At 45.1% G+C, this 16668-nt stretch overlaps 1 protein-coding gene across 1 annotated transcript in view; it reads right to left on the bottom strand.

The window, feature by feature from the left end:
• fstl5 (follistatin-like 5) overlaps positions 1 to 16668 on the bottom strand; it is a 129309-nt gene that overhangs the window by 55508 nt on the left and 57133 nt on the right. Inside the window, exon 5 of the mRNA XM_068715220.1 lies at positions 3431 to 3627. Within this exon, the coding sequence (XP_068571321.1) occupies positions 3431 to 3627 (197 nt within the window). The remainder of the gene's footprint in view (positions 1 to 3430; positions 3628 to 16668) is intronic.

Consider the following 16668-nt stretch of genomic DNA (forward strand, 5'->3'; position numbering starts at 1 on the left):
GAAACACACGCGCAGCATTAGCTGTCAGTTTATTGCGGCCGAGCTGAAGTTTTGTCACAGCAGATGGAGGAAAAGGTCCCAAACGCTGTGCGGATGGGATCACCGGCCCGCTAAAGCACGGCCCCACTCATCCCCCTCCTGCACGGCCCTGGCAGCCAAAACATCCATCACAGCAGATCAGCTGTCACGGCGCTGATCACGAGGGACGGCTTTATGCATCGCGCCTCGGCCATCGGATCGCCGCGCTTCCTTTCCCGGACGACTCGCCCCAAAATGTAAGGAGTCGCCAGTAACGGCGTATCCTAGAACCACAACGAGTAACAGATAACCGCAGCGAACGCAAGAAGAACGGGATGTTGAACCTCTTTCTGTCTTTAAAGTAATTTATCTTTTAACTGAAATCTAAAGCAAACAGAAATTGATCTTGTAAATAACCTCAAAACGCTATGCAGATTCTTCAGTTCAAAAGGTATTGAAATTCAAAAATGCGCTCGCCTCTGTAGTCCTTTCTTCCTCGCTTGCTTTTACTTGGAGTGACGTCCTTTGAGAGATTTGTAAGTGCTGTTTGCTTTCAGGCTTTAACTCTTGTTTTCTTAAACATGTTCCGACATGACATCGCTCCCACACACATGCTTTTGGTTACTCTAAATGTTTGCGGTTAACTTCTCCTGTACAGAGGGACTATTCTACCGCCGTAAACGAGGCTTCCGGCAGACCCCCTGTGAGACCCCCGTGATGGGATAACCAGCCGTACCGTTTGTTCTTTCATTTACAGAGCCAATGGCGCATTAATCTGTGAACGTATGTTGAACACAGTGCTAGGATGCTAAGTTTAGTTTTAGTCCGGTCGACCTTTGAGACAGACGTTCGTCTCGTTCCCTTTGTCACTCCATGTTTGTCTTCTCCCCTTCTGATTCATAAACAATTTTCTAAAGTTATGTTTGTCTCCTCCTTAGCCAACTTTTCTTTTCATTTCCCTGCAGACAAATTAAGACACCGAATTAAACCTGCGTCAAACCTCCATACGAGTTTGCTAAAAGCCCACGCGCTGTTGAAGGGTCTGCTCTAGTGCAGAGCATTTTCAAAGATTAATTATACTTATTTTTAAGACTTATTCTCACAGTGTGAGCTGTTCTCCAAACCTTCTTTTTCTAAGTTCCGGCGTCGTGTCTTTAGTCAAAGTGTAGAGCTATGGCCAATGCAAGGAGGAAAAAGGAAAGTTTTGATTTGCCATTTCAGAAAGGGCATCCACGCCTAAAGGGGCAGGAACAACGCTCCCTGTGCCCCTTCATGTGTACACTCCAGCAAGTTAAGTGAGGCGGGGTGAGGGACTTCCATCCGGGACCTTCAAACGAGATCAGAAAACACTCCAATTATAAAGGGCGCCTCGGGGCACGGGGGGGGTTTGGGACCTTCATCTGCTGATAAAGGTGTGATTTCGTATTTGCATAAATCCCTCGTCTTCTTCACCTTTTTGTCAATAAGGCAGAATCCCGCAGTCCGAGCCGCGGAGGTTAATGGCGTGCATATTGTGAATCTGAACCGTCGTGTATATTGCATATTGTGTGTGATATTTAAAACTCACATCCTTGGGAGAGAAAGGAAAACTGTGTCCCGTCGAGCTATTAATTACATTCAGTGAGAACAGTTAATACACCAAACATAAAAACTCATTAAACACCCAATCCATAATCACATGCAGGTGCCCGTATGTTGCGGCACCGTTAACCCACAACCGCTTCCGTTTATTACGTCATTTTGTCAGCTTGATGAAGCTGTTTCGCTCTTGATATTGTTACGCAGCAACGTTGATGCGAGGTGAACGTTTTCTCATCGCGTTCAGGGTATAGAGGTGAGTAAATAAAAAGGTGTCGTGTAATCTCACACAGATACGTCAGAGGAGGCCATAAATGCATTTATGCATTAAAAAAAAAAAACACCTTTGGATTCAGTTGAAACCCACCTGGAATCCACTCTTATTTCAATTTATGACTATTCCAGAAATACTCACTTCTCTGAGCATACGCAGCTGACAGCGTATGAAATCTGCCAACATTCTCCTGTTTTTTTTTTCTGGGATAAAAAAGGGGGGCGAGGGTGAAAAGCAGCCCTTGAGGAAACGCCACAAAAGAGCTTCTCCGTCTGGATGTGAAGCACCGCTGACTAGATGGTGCAACTCAAACAGAGTAGAAGTAGAAGTAGCCTGAAGTAGAATGAATGTTAACACCAAGAGGTTTGGAAAGTCCAAAGTGATGTCCGATAGCTTTAATAAAGGGCATATTCAAATTTCACATTCACGATATTATTCCGTAAAAACACAGCGCAACGTGTTGACTGTGCATTTCACTCGCTGAGCATCGACGTCTCTCACGCCTGAACTGGGCACCAAGTAAATGTAAAAACATGTAAAACTATGTAAATCATATGAAAATATGGCAAAGAAAATCACTATTTTTGAGGTGTTATTTGGAAGGCTTTGAACTCGCAACACTAAAATATATTCAAATGAATGTAATGAGACCCCCCCTGTTGGGCGAAGGGGGGGGGGGGGGGGGCACTGACAAAGACGGCCAAGGTGACCCGGGTGCAGATGGGATCTCCTACTGGATCAGCAGGAGCCTGACCTAAGAATAGCAACTTGGTTCCATGTCTCTGAAAACCACCGCAGGTTGCTTACCCTGTTCAATAATTTAAATACTTTCCATTTCAAACCGGTCCTCGGTCACTGGGAGGCTTTGTTGTGCACATAATATCTCCCCCTTCCTGGTCGCGGTCACATAAACCTCTCTCTCTCTCTCTCTCTCTGTCTCTCTCTCTCTCGCTCTCTCTTTTTACAGCCGTCCCTCTCGGCAGCGCCGGTCAAAAGGCTGCAGCCTCCCGGGAGCACGGGGCTCCTTTGACCCACATTGCTTTTCAAAAGATTTACCTAACGCCACGCAGCACAGCGACCAGAGGGAAGGGCAGGGAGAGGAGCATTGACACAGCTACTCTGGTACGGAGGAGATCAGAGTGTGAGGGTTAAACACCTGAGCACACACCTGCTGTTGCTTCATTCGTAGCCTCCGTTTTCTACTGCCTGACCTCCGCATTTCTATTACTGCTTCCATCATTCTATTACATCCGCTTTTACTATTCATTATTCTGCTATTATTAGCGCTGCTGCTCCCCTCACGACGTGAATCATTTATTTCATATAGATCGACTACGTTATAATTCTGTTTCGATCATTCTGTACACATGACATCTATCGCACGTCTGATCCCTCTCCTGATGCTCTCCCTGAGCTTTCTTCCTGTTTCCCCATTAAAGTGGAAATATGTCGTACATCGTACACGTTGTAAAAGCGTTTCCGAGGCATTCGTGTTGTTATTTTCAAAAGCAGATATCTAAATCGTGTATTAAAGTTCATCTTTTAGGTCAACACCCTTACCTGCGAGAGCTCGCCGGCATCTATTTGGCCGTTGTTGTCTGCATCAAAGCGCCTGAACATCACGTCGGCCAGCTGCTTCCTGGCGACCATGTTGTCCTTGTGGGCCCCGTGGATGTCGGACCCCATGTATCGTCTGTCGTGCAAATCCAAGATCTTGGTTTTCAGCCGACGGTAGTCAGTCAGTCTGCAGTTGTCATCTGGGAAGGAAAGATGAAAGGAGAGAGAATATTCAGAATAAATCGTGTGTCGATCACTACTGTGAGAGCTGAGAGGACAGTTTGTTATTGTTACTAAAATGATTTAAACGTTAACGTCTTCAAACAGACATTTAATAAATACCTAAATGACTCCCAGGTGCTGAAACAAAAAAAGCATGATTAAAAGTATTGAACTTGTAATTTCAATGTCAGCCAATTAGTACCTTTGAAGACTACATCTCCCCTGAAGACTCACGTTGTTAAACAAGAAGCCGATGTTTCATATTTAGCAAAAAACCCAAATCTGAGCATTGTTTAAATCACAATAACAAATGCTGAGGATTACTCCCCCCCCCCCAGGGGAGCACAAACGGTGTCAGTACACGCAGCATTTCACCGCCTCCAACTAAGAGAGCGGCGGCCCCCGCCACCGCGAAGACAGTGACGAGAAAATCCATGACACACCGGTGGCGAGAGCTAACCCTGACAGCTACGGAACACATGAAAATGTAAAAATACAACGCCGCCATCAAAGGCTCCAGATGAAAGAAGTTGACTACATGAAAGGCAAAGGGAGAGAATAACGACTAGAACTGCAGGTCGACACGCGTCACATCAGCTTCTCATTGTTGGATCTCCTCCTCTAATGACAGTTTTATTAGCGGATGTCAACCGACCCACAAGAAAACATATCTGTTGTTCACCGTGATGCTGCTCAGATCTCAGGGGAGGGAGGAGGCATCGCTGCCACAGCGCCCATACCTGCTCAGGACGAATGTGGAACAATAGACAAGTGGACTTTGTTGGAGATGATTCAGAGAGACTTCTTAGTGAGATCTCCACTCGGGGTAGAACTGGGCTCTGGCTGAGAGCTCATGACTAGTTAAGCAGAGTTAGAATCACCCAAGAGACGAACGTCATCAGCTGAGGTGTGGGATCTTGTTTCTCTTATCGTTCTCTTCCTGCACTTACTTCAGCGAAACAACTTCAGCAATCAGTGAGCATTTAAATGAGATGCTTAAATCCGGACGCCAACCTCCACTGGGGCACGCGGTGCTGAGAGACGCTCTCCTCACACTCCGTCTCAGTGGAAGCACATCGATTTACCGACAGTCGAGCCATTTTCGTCTCAATTTCCGTGGGACCTTGAGAAGTCCAAAAGGTGTAATCTTCATCGCCTGGCATTGAAGTATTCAGTATTGTGACGGAGAAAGGTGCGAGATGCAACAAAGCTTTCTTTGGTTTGAAGGCCAAGAAACCGAGAAGACATTTGTGGATCTTCTTATATTCTATATACAGACAAAGAATTTGTGTAAACAGAAGACGAAACTGTAAATGAAACTGATTAGAGATGTGGAATGAAGCTGGTCTGGTATCGTTAGGTAATAGATATCACTACTCTTATTGATTCTCCTCATCGGTTTGATTACTGGTTATTGTTCTCCACCTTATAATTGCTATAATACATTCTTTAAAAAAAAGAATACATTGTGAACCGGATTAGAATGTATTGATGTTTTAAATACGTTTGTTGTTTAGACCAGCGACTCGATACATAAATGCTGAATCTCATCAGAAACGTATCTAAAATGTCAATATGATAAATATGATGTAATGTCCGTGACGTCACAGGTTTAGAAATAAACTGGAGGCCGATCATCAGGGCTGAATATTAAATCAGTGAAAACCTGTATTCATTAATAAAGGAGTGTTTTCAGAAGTACGTGGGATTCAGTGTTTCGATTTTTCCTTTTCGATTTTGGGATCAACTTGGCAACAATCATGTTTTTCCACTGGTGTTGATACAAACTACTGCATTCCTCGTGTTGTGACATTTCTAGTTGATGAAGTGCTGCTTTTTTCCTCACAACGGTTTTATTGCACTGACAGTAACGAGCACAGAGTTCACTTCACCGTCTGTGTGTGTGTGTGTGTGTGTGTGGAGGAGGAAATCAGCCATAACAAAAACCGTCAAACTTATCAATCCTACGTTTTTTAATAATTTAGCATCAGTGCACGTTTAACACCCATCAATACGTTCTGTGCTGGTCTCTCCTTCCCGTCTTCTGTCTCGGTTGTAGAAATGTCCAAAATGGAACCCTCTTCTTGCAACGCTTTCGTTTTCTAATGACTTGGAGAACTGAATAATTGAAAGCGCACACAGCCAGGTGGAGAGCAGCAGCTCAGTTCGCTGCAGCAGGTAAACCCGTCGGTCGGAGACGAGCTGCGTTGCTGACAGATGTTGGAGCAGCTCGCTCCATTAAGCTTCATGGAACGAGCGAGTGTGAACAACAACAGAGGTGGTCGGTAGAGCTCGTCTTCTCTCCGAGTCGCTGCAGATAGCTTACCGACAGGACGATCTATTGAATTACAAAATAAGCTTTGGCAGCCGAAGCCGCGGGAGAGGCCGGTCGGGTGAATGCAACCGGCGAGTCTGAATTCTGGACATCCGGACCGCGGCGCGCTGCGCGTCGTGGGACGGACTCTGCTTTGACGAGCGTCAGCGCCAGAGAAGCTGGCTCGGTCACAAATGGCAGAATTGAATAAAAGAGAAATGGCTGCTGGCATAACCAGGGGATATGAAGGTCAGCGACGCCAAAGGAGCACGCAACACACACACACACACACACACACACACACACACACACACACACACGCGTGTACCTACAGTCTCTCCATCCCCAAGTATCCAAACAGTCTACACAGGGAAGAGTCAGCAGTAATTAGAATCTCTCTCAAATCAACTGAACCAGCGTACCTTAGTGAAAAGAGGCCTTCAGGGACCTGGTTACAACTCTACAAGAAATCTATTGTGTCGTTCAGCCCAGTCAAGATGAACAGATATGATTCTCAGTCTCGTGAAAAACCCCAGCCTAAGGTTGTGTATGAGTCTCATATGTGAGACACGTTACAATGCAACCTGCCTGCTGCCTCTATGTAACAGGAGGTCGTCACGCTAGCAAACACAACGCGCTTTAACACAAACTAAGGCGGCCGCTGAATGTGGATGATTTGAATCATCAGCCGAGAAGCCTTTGAGCAGACCTCCCTCCCTCCCTCCCTTCCTCCCGTCTCTTTTATTTTCCGGTCATCTCTTCACTGTCACATCTAATAAAAGGTATTAACCGCATGCATGCACATATCAATAGAGAACGTGAAATGAAACACCTTTTTCTTTTTATATATCGAGCGCATATGTTTGAACTCACGTCCCCACTGACTTGCACTCAAAGAAGTCTTAACTTCTGCAACGGGTGGTTTGTTATTTCACACGTGACAGAAAGCGGAACATGTGGCAGTAGCTAACTTTATTAAGGGCGTTTGCCTCGTGCGTGTCGAGGTGTGATCGTTACAGTAAGTGTAAGAGTTTCCTGTTAGCTTTCATACAGATTCACTTCATACACGCTGGAACAAGAGTCCTTCAACCTCAAGAGCAATGGCTGACATCTGAAATGTATTTTTTATGGTGGTTTTTTTCCCCCACGGTAATAATGACGGCGGGTCGATTTTCATTCAATCATCATTTGAATCACGGTAGCTAAATGACAAAATATGAGCAAATCCTTCTTTTTTTTTTTTGGTCCCTCGTTCAATCTTACACATTTCCTTCCGGAGTCTTCCGACGTATTCTCACACATGCTAATGACGACGCAGCCCTTTTAGGCAAACACCCAATTACAAGCTGGGTAAACAGCGTTCAAGGAGAGGCAGCGGTGTTGTAATAGAAGCGCTTCGGCTGCGAGACCCCCACCGGAACGCTTTATTATAATGCTGCTTTTGTCAACATTGTTCACCAGTGAAACGCATGACATTTTCCAGGAGGGCAAAAGGCTCTGCAGAAAAGCAGCTGATATCAAAAATTGGGTGGCAAAGAGGTTTTTTTTTGTTTTGTTTTAATCCACTCACAGGAGCTCTTACACTCAATATTTCACCATCGCTCTCACTTTGGAACGGTATCTTTTCGTCGTGGCTGTTAATGTGTCACCGTGCCTTTTAGTCAGAGCGTAGTGGTGTATTCCATTCGTGGTATTTTAACGGTAGGCGGCCGTTGCCTCTTATTAATCGCCTTGAACCGTTCACGTAACGTGGAGGTCAAGTCCGCACCTGGATGGAGGGACGCGTCAGAGCGAGAGGGACTCATCTGCGGCGTATCGATCGAGGGCAAATATTTGTATTTGATTAAAGCTGTTTGTCAGTAGCAGCAGACTGCTCTGCTGTGAGCGGAGAGATTTGCTATTAAAATGCAAAGCTACAGCCATTGTTGCCGACTCTCACTTTTATTGGTATACTTGGTTTATTTCTTTAGTTTGACTCTGTTTTTCAGCCTTTTGAAGCCGAGGGACGGCTTTGGAAGTCCTTGATTTGGCAAGAAAAGGTCTCTGAATTAGCATGTTGTACAGAGCGGCATTTCATTTGAAAGGGAAACTCCACTGACTTAAGATATCAATGTCAGTCTGCAGGCCTTGGGGAGTAGTGTTAGAAAAAAAAAACTAAAGATAAAAGTTGTATCGAAGCCTTTTTGTGGCTCCAGAGGGAGCGCACAACTTCAGGCGACGTTGGTTGGGACTGAAAACAACAAGTCAAACGTACCACCTGGTGGCTGTACGCCTCCTGTATGCCAACCAGCCAAGATGCAGCTTAGATCCATGTCTGTCTGAAATGTGATGATCTCAGCATGGCCTTGGTTATAATAGTTCTTACTGCCTATACTCTATACAGTAACCACTTGTGGGTATCACAACATATGCATCTCCAGTCTTCAGATGTTTATATCCATCTATCCTCAGTTTAGTTATCGTTCTATTTCTTATTGTCAGAAGGGGATTTTAAATATCGCCCTCGAGGCCGACGAGATGGACGTTTGTGCCAGATATGAAAGAATTCCTTCGAGGCGTTCCTGAATCATCGCGTTCATGATCACGGTCCGTACGGATCGATGGACCGTCGGCGCCGCGGAGACATTTAACTCTGCAGGGTTTAGAGTTGAAGAGAATCGACGGTTAGCGGCTTGAAACACTTCTTCCATAACGGATGCAAATCTGCGGCGTAGACTGTTAATGATGCATTGTGGGTAATGCGAGCGCAATGCTGAATCAGTGAGGTAGTGAAAACCAAAGACTGGCGCTAGCAGCACTATCACCATTTGGTTGTTTTTTTTTACCTTGAAATTCGATTTGCCCATCTGTGTGGTATTTCTGTACCATGGTTAACAGGAGGAGGGGGACAAACAGGTGGGGCTGTAATTGAAATGACACAGTTCAAAGACCTGCTGCTTTTTGGTAGAAATTGGGACTCGCAGGGTGTCGACACGTTGCAGCTGCGTTCCACTGGCTTCTGATGGAAAGAATATGTGAATTAAAAGCACAGCTTCAGCTGTGTCCTCTGCAAAATAAGGACCTGTGCATTTTACTTTAAGTGCATAAGTGACACCTGAAAGTTTACTCGTCAAAATAGATGTTCAGCTGCTGGCGTACTCAAGGTGTTAGAGTCTGTCAACAAGCTGTTATGAAATAATGTAACGTTCATACAAACTGTAACCTGTGGACACATTTAATCCTCAGCAAAAAATACAGGTTTAATGCAATTATAGCAGAAACGGACTGAGCTATGATGAAGCAGGTGATGTCTGTCATCCTGCTTCAAGATGCAAAAAGACTTCCTCTTTAGTTAAATGAATCCCTGCAAAGAATAGAACAACTGTAAGATCCAGGGTCCATTCGCAGAGATCAGAGATCCAACACCTTTAATACGAACTACTGTAGTAAGAAGAAGTCATGAAGGCCAATCCAGATATCAGATATGATGGATGGATGTATTCTAAAGAATCTGTTGTTTTATAAAGGTGTGGGAGAAATGAAATGGACACATTGACATAATATTCGGAGTAGAGCACCACTGTGCACCAGGAATCCACAGCCTTCAATGCACTCTGTTCCAAGCGACGCAGAAAAGAAAAGCTTCAGTGTAAACAATCACAGTGAGTCCAGGTGGGAATCACTAGTTACTCTGTGAGGGAAAAGAACTGCTCAGAAAACTGACAAAAAAGTGTCAAAAAAAAAACGAAGCTTCAAAACTAGGACGCTCTGCCCACGTCTCAGTGTCAGCAAAGGCGTCTCGCTTGTGCGTCTTTCTCCCTCCCCACAGGAAAGACTTCAGTTTAGGCAACAAAATCACTTAGTGAGGTTTCTTCTAAAAGAGCAGGGTTGATGCTGTGCATCGGAGCGCTGACCGAGCTGCATTACCTGCCGCTCTGGGAGAGAGAGAACGGGTTGAAGAGTCGGTGAGGAGAAAAAGGCAAACCTCCTCCGTCCCGTCCGGTGTTCACCGAGGCCACAACTGCCTGCCCCTTTAAAAGCACCGCTGTTTTATTTATATAAAGAAAAGGTGTGCTCGGCGGAATAGCCGGAGTCCACTCTGCCGAGACTGTTCCCCCCCCCCCCCCCCCCCCCCCCCCCCCCACCCACCACCACCACCACCTGACCACCACCCGACCACCTCCTCCAGCTTTTCCATCTCCTTCTCGGGGGCGCCTGGATGCTGCCACGGCTCACGACACATCGAGACAGCGTAGTGTGACAACTGGGCTACCCAAATCAGAGGTCACTGATTGCAATCTTTAAGAGCAACTAGAGGTGTCACCGCGGCAACACACATGGATATTGGGGTGTTTTTTTTTTTTTTGGGGGGGGGGGGGGGGGGGGGGGGGTGCTGCAGACTCCTCACAGCCGGCAGACCTCGGGCTCAGATAACCAGACTTCTGCTGTTATCGCAGAGTTCAGGAGGAGACTTTCAGTGTCTGACTGGGATGCTGAAGAGCTGTGCGTCTACGTAGAACACACACGAAGATGAGGCTCAGGATGCATTCTTAGCAGCAGCAGCTGAGAAGAGAATCTCATCACAGGAGCCGTTAAGTAGCTGCTCTGCATCATCAATCGTATCCCATGATCCTCATCTGTAGATGCTCGTATTAACATGTGTGTGCACTGAGTTTATTCATTGCTGTACCTGGTCGCGTGGCCATGACTGTGTCTGCTCAGCACAGATCCTCCTCCCTTCATTCGCTCTCCGTCACTGTTTCTTCCTCTTCGGATGCAAGTGTAATTCTCTCCCTCCCATCTTGCTGAGGGACTGCCGCTGTTCCTCATGTCTTAATCTTTGATGTATTACCTCCCTCCCGTCTCACCTTGAAGGGGATCATTATCATCCAGGAGATTTTACTCCAACCTCTTCCCACCCATCCAATGCACCCCCTCCCACCCTCGTCTTCTTCACTGAGCTCTGACAGAAGCCTCCAGAGGTGTTTTCGGAGCCTTTAAAAAAAGAAGCTCAGCCTCCGAGCCTCCTGCTACCAAAACACTGCAGCACCCCAACACTGGACCAGCTCCCCTTCAGTGAGCTTCAGTTTTTAGGTTTTACTTTAAATGGCATTGAATGGCAAACACATTGCATATGTTTGGCATGCTGGGTAACTTTGAAGCTAAAAGTTCAAATCTGCGAACGCTCACAATATCCGTCAACTCGGCACAGAATGCGTTGGCGTACCGGATCGAGGCCGTCAGACAGAGAAGGGTCAGACGTCGCTCGAGGAGGTTTCTGCCCGAGGCGCCGCACATGACAGGAAGCAACATCTTAAGATATTTAGTTTTCAAAAAGAAAGTTGTTTTTATTTATTTGTTTATGTTGCAATATGCACGTTAAGAATCGTTTACATTCTGTTTAAACTGATTCATGCATTCTAATTTCTTATCAGATATATTGTATATTGTTGTATACAAGCTGTTTCAGGGTGTTTTTTGTTGCTCCTGTCACATGTTTCTCTCTGTAGACTTGATTTTCACTGCAGTGTAGAAGTCCTGCACCTCTGTGGAAACAACACAACCGTGGCTGTGCAGAATCACACAGTTACAATGCCAAGTTGCATTTCTTTGATCATTTCTTTTACAAAAATTGGCAAACAATGGAATCTATATATCCAATGTTGTTGCCACAAGTGTAACCGATGTTAAGTCTCCACGTGTTTTATATTTGAAGCTATTCACATGTTTACATCTTCTACCTACGGCTCCTCCTTCCTGTGTTTTCAGCAGCACTTCAGACGAAGTTTCACGGATTTTTTTGTCACATGACTGCAGAATTTTATGTTTTTTTACAGGATCTGTCGAGAGCAAACTGTTTATTTGGGGCATCGTTTGATGAGACATGTAGAATAAAATGTTTTTGATTAAATATCACAATTTTAATATTAGTTTCGGTTGGGTTTTCCGACGGAAGCGTTCGTTTTACAGCTTCTGGCTTTGTGTAGATTTGGCGATTGTTTAAAATAAACCTGCTTTTCCATCCAGCTGTCTTTTGATTTTGGGGTTCAGAGAGTTAGAGCCTTTAGTGAATACGTGATATTAAAATGTTTTACTTCAAAAGGCCTTATATAATCTTTAAAGATACCGTGATGCTCGTACCGCCCAGCACTAGTAGACGGAGGAAGCAGAGGAAGGAGGCTTTGTTCACTCCTCACATCTGATCCCACTAGAGTTGATTACAGAGCTTACTCCGTCAGTGGCAGGGCTTGTTGATGACATGATGGAGGACAGTGACCCAGGGGCTGAACACACCTCGGCAGCGATATCAAATCAACTCGCTGCCGCGGGTCTATATTTGGGCTACAGCAGACACACTGGGAAATATTGTTCTTTTTCCACAGATGGGCCATACAGGTATAGACAGACCCCGTCACACGCAGAGATGGCACATAAATGATGTCACGAGTTGATTTAAAGTCTTAATATGTTAGAACCTCAGAGGAGGAATCGAGGGAAATGAAAAGAGTCTGACATCATAAATCTCATTGCTCAAGTTGAAGCTAATGGCTCACAGTGTGAGAGGTTCAGCTGCAGTCTAGAGTCAGTGAAGGTGAACGTCGGTGATAGGCCTCCCATGTGAAGACCTCACATTCTGCTTCACTCTACTCTCATCTGGGCTCTTCATTCACATTTTGAGAAAAGAATTTATTGAAAAACTGTAACCCGAAAAGAGATTAGGGCCGTCCTCGACCAAAGAAAGTGTTTAGAGGAAGACCACTGCCAACAAAGACCGAGTGGAGCTTGAACTGAGAACGTTTTGTCAAACTGCAAAGCTCAACTTAACTCCAACTACTGACGAAGACCAGACGACGCGGTTGAAAGCACCGGAAGAGTAAGTGCACTTTAAGGTGAGCGTTTATTATGTATATTGGGTAATAATCGGCTCTGCTGACCTGCAGCGTTGACTCCGTACGCTGCGGTGTGGAAGCAGGAGTCAGCTTACTCCAACCGACGACTCCATGCGATCCACAGAGCAGCTCGGCCCTCTGACAAATGTTTGCACCGCAAAAACCGTCCGCCGTCAGTCTGCCGAAGTCACGCAGGAATCCATCCAGATTTATGTAGCGGCTGGTTTTGTGTTGGACACTAATGGGCACAGAAAGCACACTGAGTCTCCCACTCAGAGTACAAAGCACATCCTTACACCAGTGAAACTTATTATCACAATCCCTCCCGAGTCCTGCTTTTCATCCCACAGCGGGGTCAGCATTAGGTTAAAGGACTCTATTATCATCCATTTAGCCATTGGAGTCATAGCTGGGAACCATAAAGAGTTGAATTCCCATAGATCTGCAGCCCCAGATATGGCGCACTCTGCAGCCTCTATCGATCGGGTCGTAAAGGATTCTGCTTCACAAACAGGGATGGAAACAAGACGGGACAACAACACTCACCTGCCACTGCTTTAGCACCCACACACACATTTATATATATATATATATATATATATATATATATATTAAATATATATATATATATATATATATATATATATATATCTCCAAATCTCACACATTCTCATTACTCTTGGTTATTTGTTGAAGTGCATTTTGATCACCTTGACCATCGGCAGGGAGGAGTAGCGGAGTCCAGGTCAGCTGGATTGTAAAGCAGTTCTTCTGTGTCCAGAACATTTTCTCTTGCTGATGGTTTTTTTGGTCGTTCTGATGTATGGAGTAATCTGCCGTATTGGCAGCCCGCTCAGTCATTTCAGCTTCTGACAGACTCACATTCACACCGATAGAAGAGAGGAAAGAGTTCCTCAGCCTAAATCAAAGAGGAGGCTTTATGAGCTGAACATTTAACGACGGCCATTTCCCAAGTGGAAGAGACTCGGAAAAGGCTGTAATGTCTGAAAAACATCAGAGGAATTTCAAAAGTTCCATCAACAATGCGTTCTGTTGAACGAGGTCAGCCGTTCAGCGCTGAGCATTGAGCTCGTCATGTCAGGGTTTTTAGGGATTAATTCACAGCTCCTAAAAAGCACAAAGCGTAAATATATAAAGACCGATCATCTGGCATACATTTTAGGCTAACGATGAAAAAAAATAAACTCCATTCGAGGTCCATTTACTCGGTGGTTCATAACCGGCAGATGCGGCGCGTTCAGAAGAACAGAGAGTCTCGACTGTCAACGCTTTACAAGCGCCGCGTGTGTCGAGGCAGTAAAAAACACACGCGAGCTACAGGAGTCACATCTGTTTGACCCGCTGTCCGCGTCGATACAATAAAACCCAACAGCGTGAAACATCACAACTTATTTTTCCATTTTATTTTGGGGAACTTTTTTGCAAAGAAATGACTGGCTGCCAAAAAAACCCAGAACCCCCCACAGAAAGAGCTGCAGACACAAACAAACAAGCACTGTAAAAGATTTAGAAGAAACCTAGAGGGACGCTCGCCACTCGGAGAGCGCAGGGAGGACGCAGACGGCGGTGCGTTCAGGTGCTCCTCAGACGGACCAGCGTGGACACTACAAAGAAGACGCGTTGGACAGTACTGCTTAAACAACATGGTAGCTGTTCTTAACTTGTTGTTCTGACCTTCAGGCGCTTTCTGTGAATTTTCCAAGCCGGGAATAATTTTTCGCGATTATTCTGAAACTACATGAACAACACTCCATCTCGCAATGTCAATGAAAGTGAGAAATACTGTAATGCACAAACAACAAGACACAAAAGGCCCCTTTGTGGAGTTAACCAACTGTGCTTTCTTGATGGAAACGCGATGGTGACGGGTTGTTGTTGGCGGGTTTTGGCGGGTTTTGGCGGGCAGCTGCCGTCCCCTCCTCCCCGGTAGACCCGATGCGTACTGGTACTGAACCAGCCAGCTGTTGTCAATGAAACATCTCCAACAACTCACTGTACACTACCAGCGAACAGCTAAACATGAAATCTCAAGCACAGAAGACAACATGCGCTCATTGTTTGGAGCAGACGTTTGTCCTCAGGCCAATTAAAAGCATGACCTTTAACCTTTAACCTGTCTTCTTCCCTCTTCTTCCTCTATAAGATCACTTGATTGCACACAGTCGTCCCGTCACTGGGTGAGATGGGCTGCGCTATACATAGAATGAAGTCAACACTTTGATATTAGAAAACGCCCACAGCGCTGCAACCCGGTCAACCCTGCCCCCCCCTTCCCCCCCACACTCTCTTCTTCTTCTTCTCTCCGTCTCTGTGTGGAGTCTTACTCACACAACACACCGCTTAAAGCAAAGTTGGCATCTATTGTTCACATTTATTCCTCCAAATTGTTCAAAGGCTTGATATCCAGGATGGAGAAAGTGGGTGGAAACAAAAGAGAGGCAGAAGACAAGAGAGCAATAAAAAAGACGTTTCACAGGAAAAGAGATTTTAACGAATACTTGAATACATATACATGTATTTAACCTCAAAGGATCATTGAGGAGGCATCGTCACGTACAATGGTGTGGAGATACAAAACAATAAGAACGACAACACATGATGGGAAGGTGATTCATCAAGATGCTGACGTGCTTTTAAGGGTTTGTATGAATGGGTTGCAAAGATGCAAGAAGGACAGAACAACATGTGGACTAAATACATTCTTAACAATTAAGAGAAAGACATTTTACAAACTAAAACAGATGAATAAGATGAACCACTGTGAAGGTAAAACATTCAACCCTCAGGCTGTTTCTTCACACATTTCTACCTGACTAAGCTTCATATGTTTAGTATATTTAGACTCTGTTTTTAACCGTGGGTGTAATTATTATTATCTTTGTCACAAATGTGTCTTGTGAACATCAAATGAAATGATTCTTCACTGGCGAACACCTCTTCGGCACAGCAGGGGGGGGAGGGACATCAAACGTGTTTAATTGGATAATTTGTCATATGATTGTTTGGGATCTGTGGCCCGGTCCTCGACGCACGCCTCTGATGGAATAATTGGCCGTTTTAGGGAACATAATGAACATGAACATAGGACGCTTTGAAGCCGAGCAGAAGCTCCAAAATAAACCCATCGATCAAAGACGCCGGTTCCTCGTCGTGAAGTGTGAGAACCTTTCGGGGCTTTTAGCGGCAACAAAAAAATGACACGAGACATTAGCAGTTAGTTTGAACCTATACATAGATTTGCCGCTTCTGCAGGTTTATCGTAAACAAATAATCAAAAGACATTCTCAGATTGTCCTCTGATAGCGTGGTTCACAAAGATTGACTTCAAACATGTCTTTCATGTTCGAGTTTTAATATCAAAGCCAAGCTTGTTCTTCAAATCAATACGGCACAACGTTGTTATTCTGTAAGAATCAGAATGTGCTCATCTGTGAACGCGTCTCTTGACTGCAGACAGTTGAACTTTGTGCTTATTTCACATTCACCCGATTGACGGACGCTAATTCATTCAGTTAGTTCAAGAAAACACACGCGCCGTGTTTGTCATAGACGTCCCACTGTAGCTTGAACTGTACATCTATGAAGCTTGTTTTGTGCTCAATGCTTCTAAAAATGGTGGAGATGGATAACAGAGTGTACGGTAGATATGGTGGCTTCTTCTGCTGATTTCTTCTGCATAAAGACCTCCGAACAATCCTCCGCTATCTCACACACAATAAAGCGGGAATGCAAAGCAGCAAAGCAGCTGCTGCTAATTGTTCTTATAAATACGGTACACCAGAGCCTCAGGTGTATTGACTGTACTACTGAGGAAC

Source organism: Cebidichthys violaceus, unplaced genomic scaffold, assembly GCF_023349555.1.
Source record: "Cebidichthys violaceus isolate CVI_PGR_0920_01 unplaced genomic scaffold, fCebVio1.0.p SCAF_2, whole genome shotgun sequence".
NCBI lineage: Eukaryota > Metazoa > Chordata > Actinopteri > Perciformes > Stichaeidae > Cebidichthys > Cebidichthys violaceus.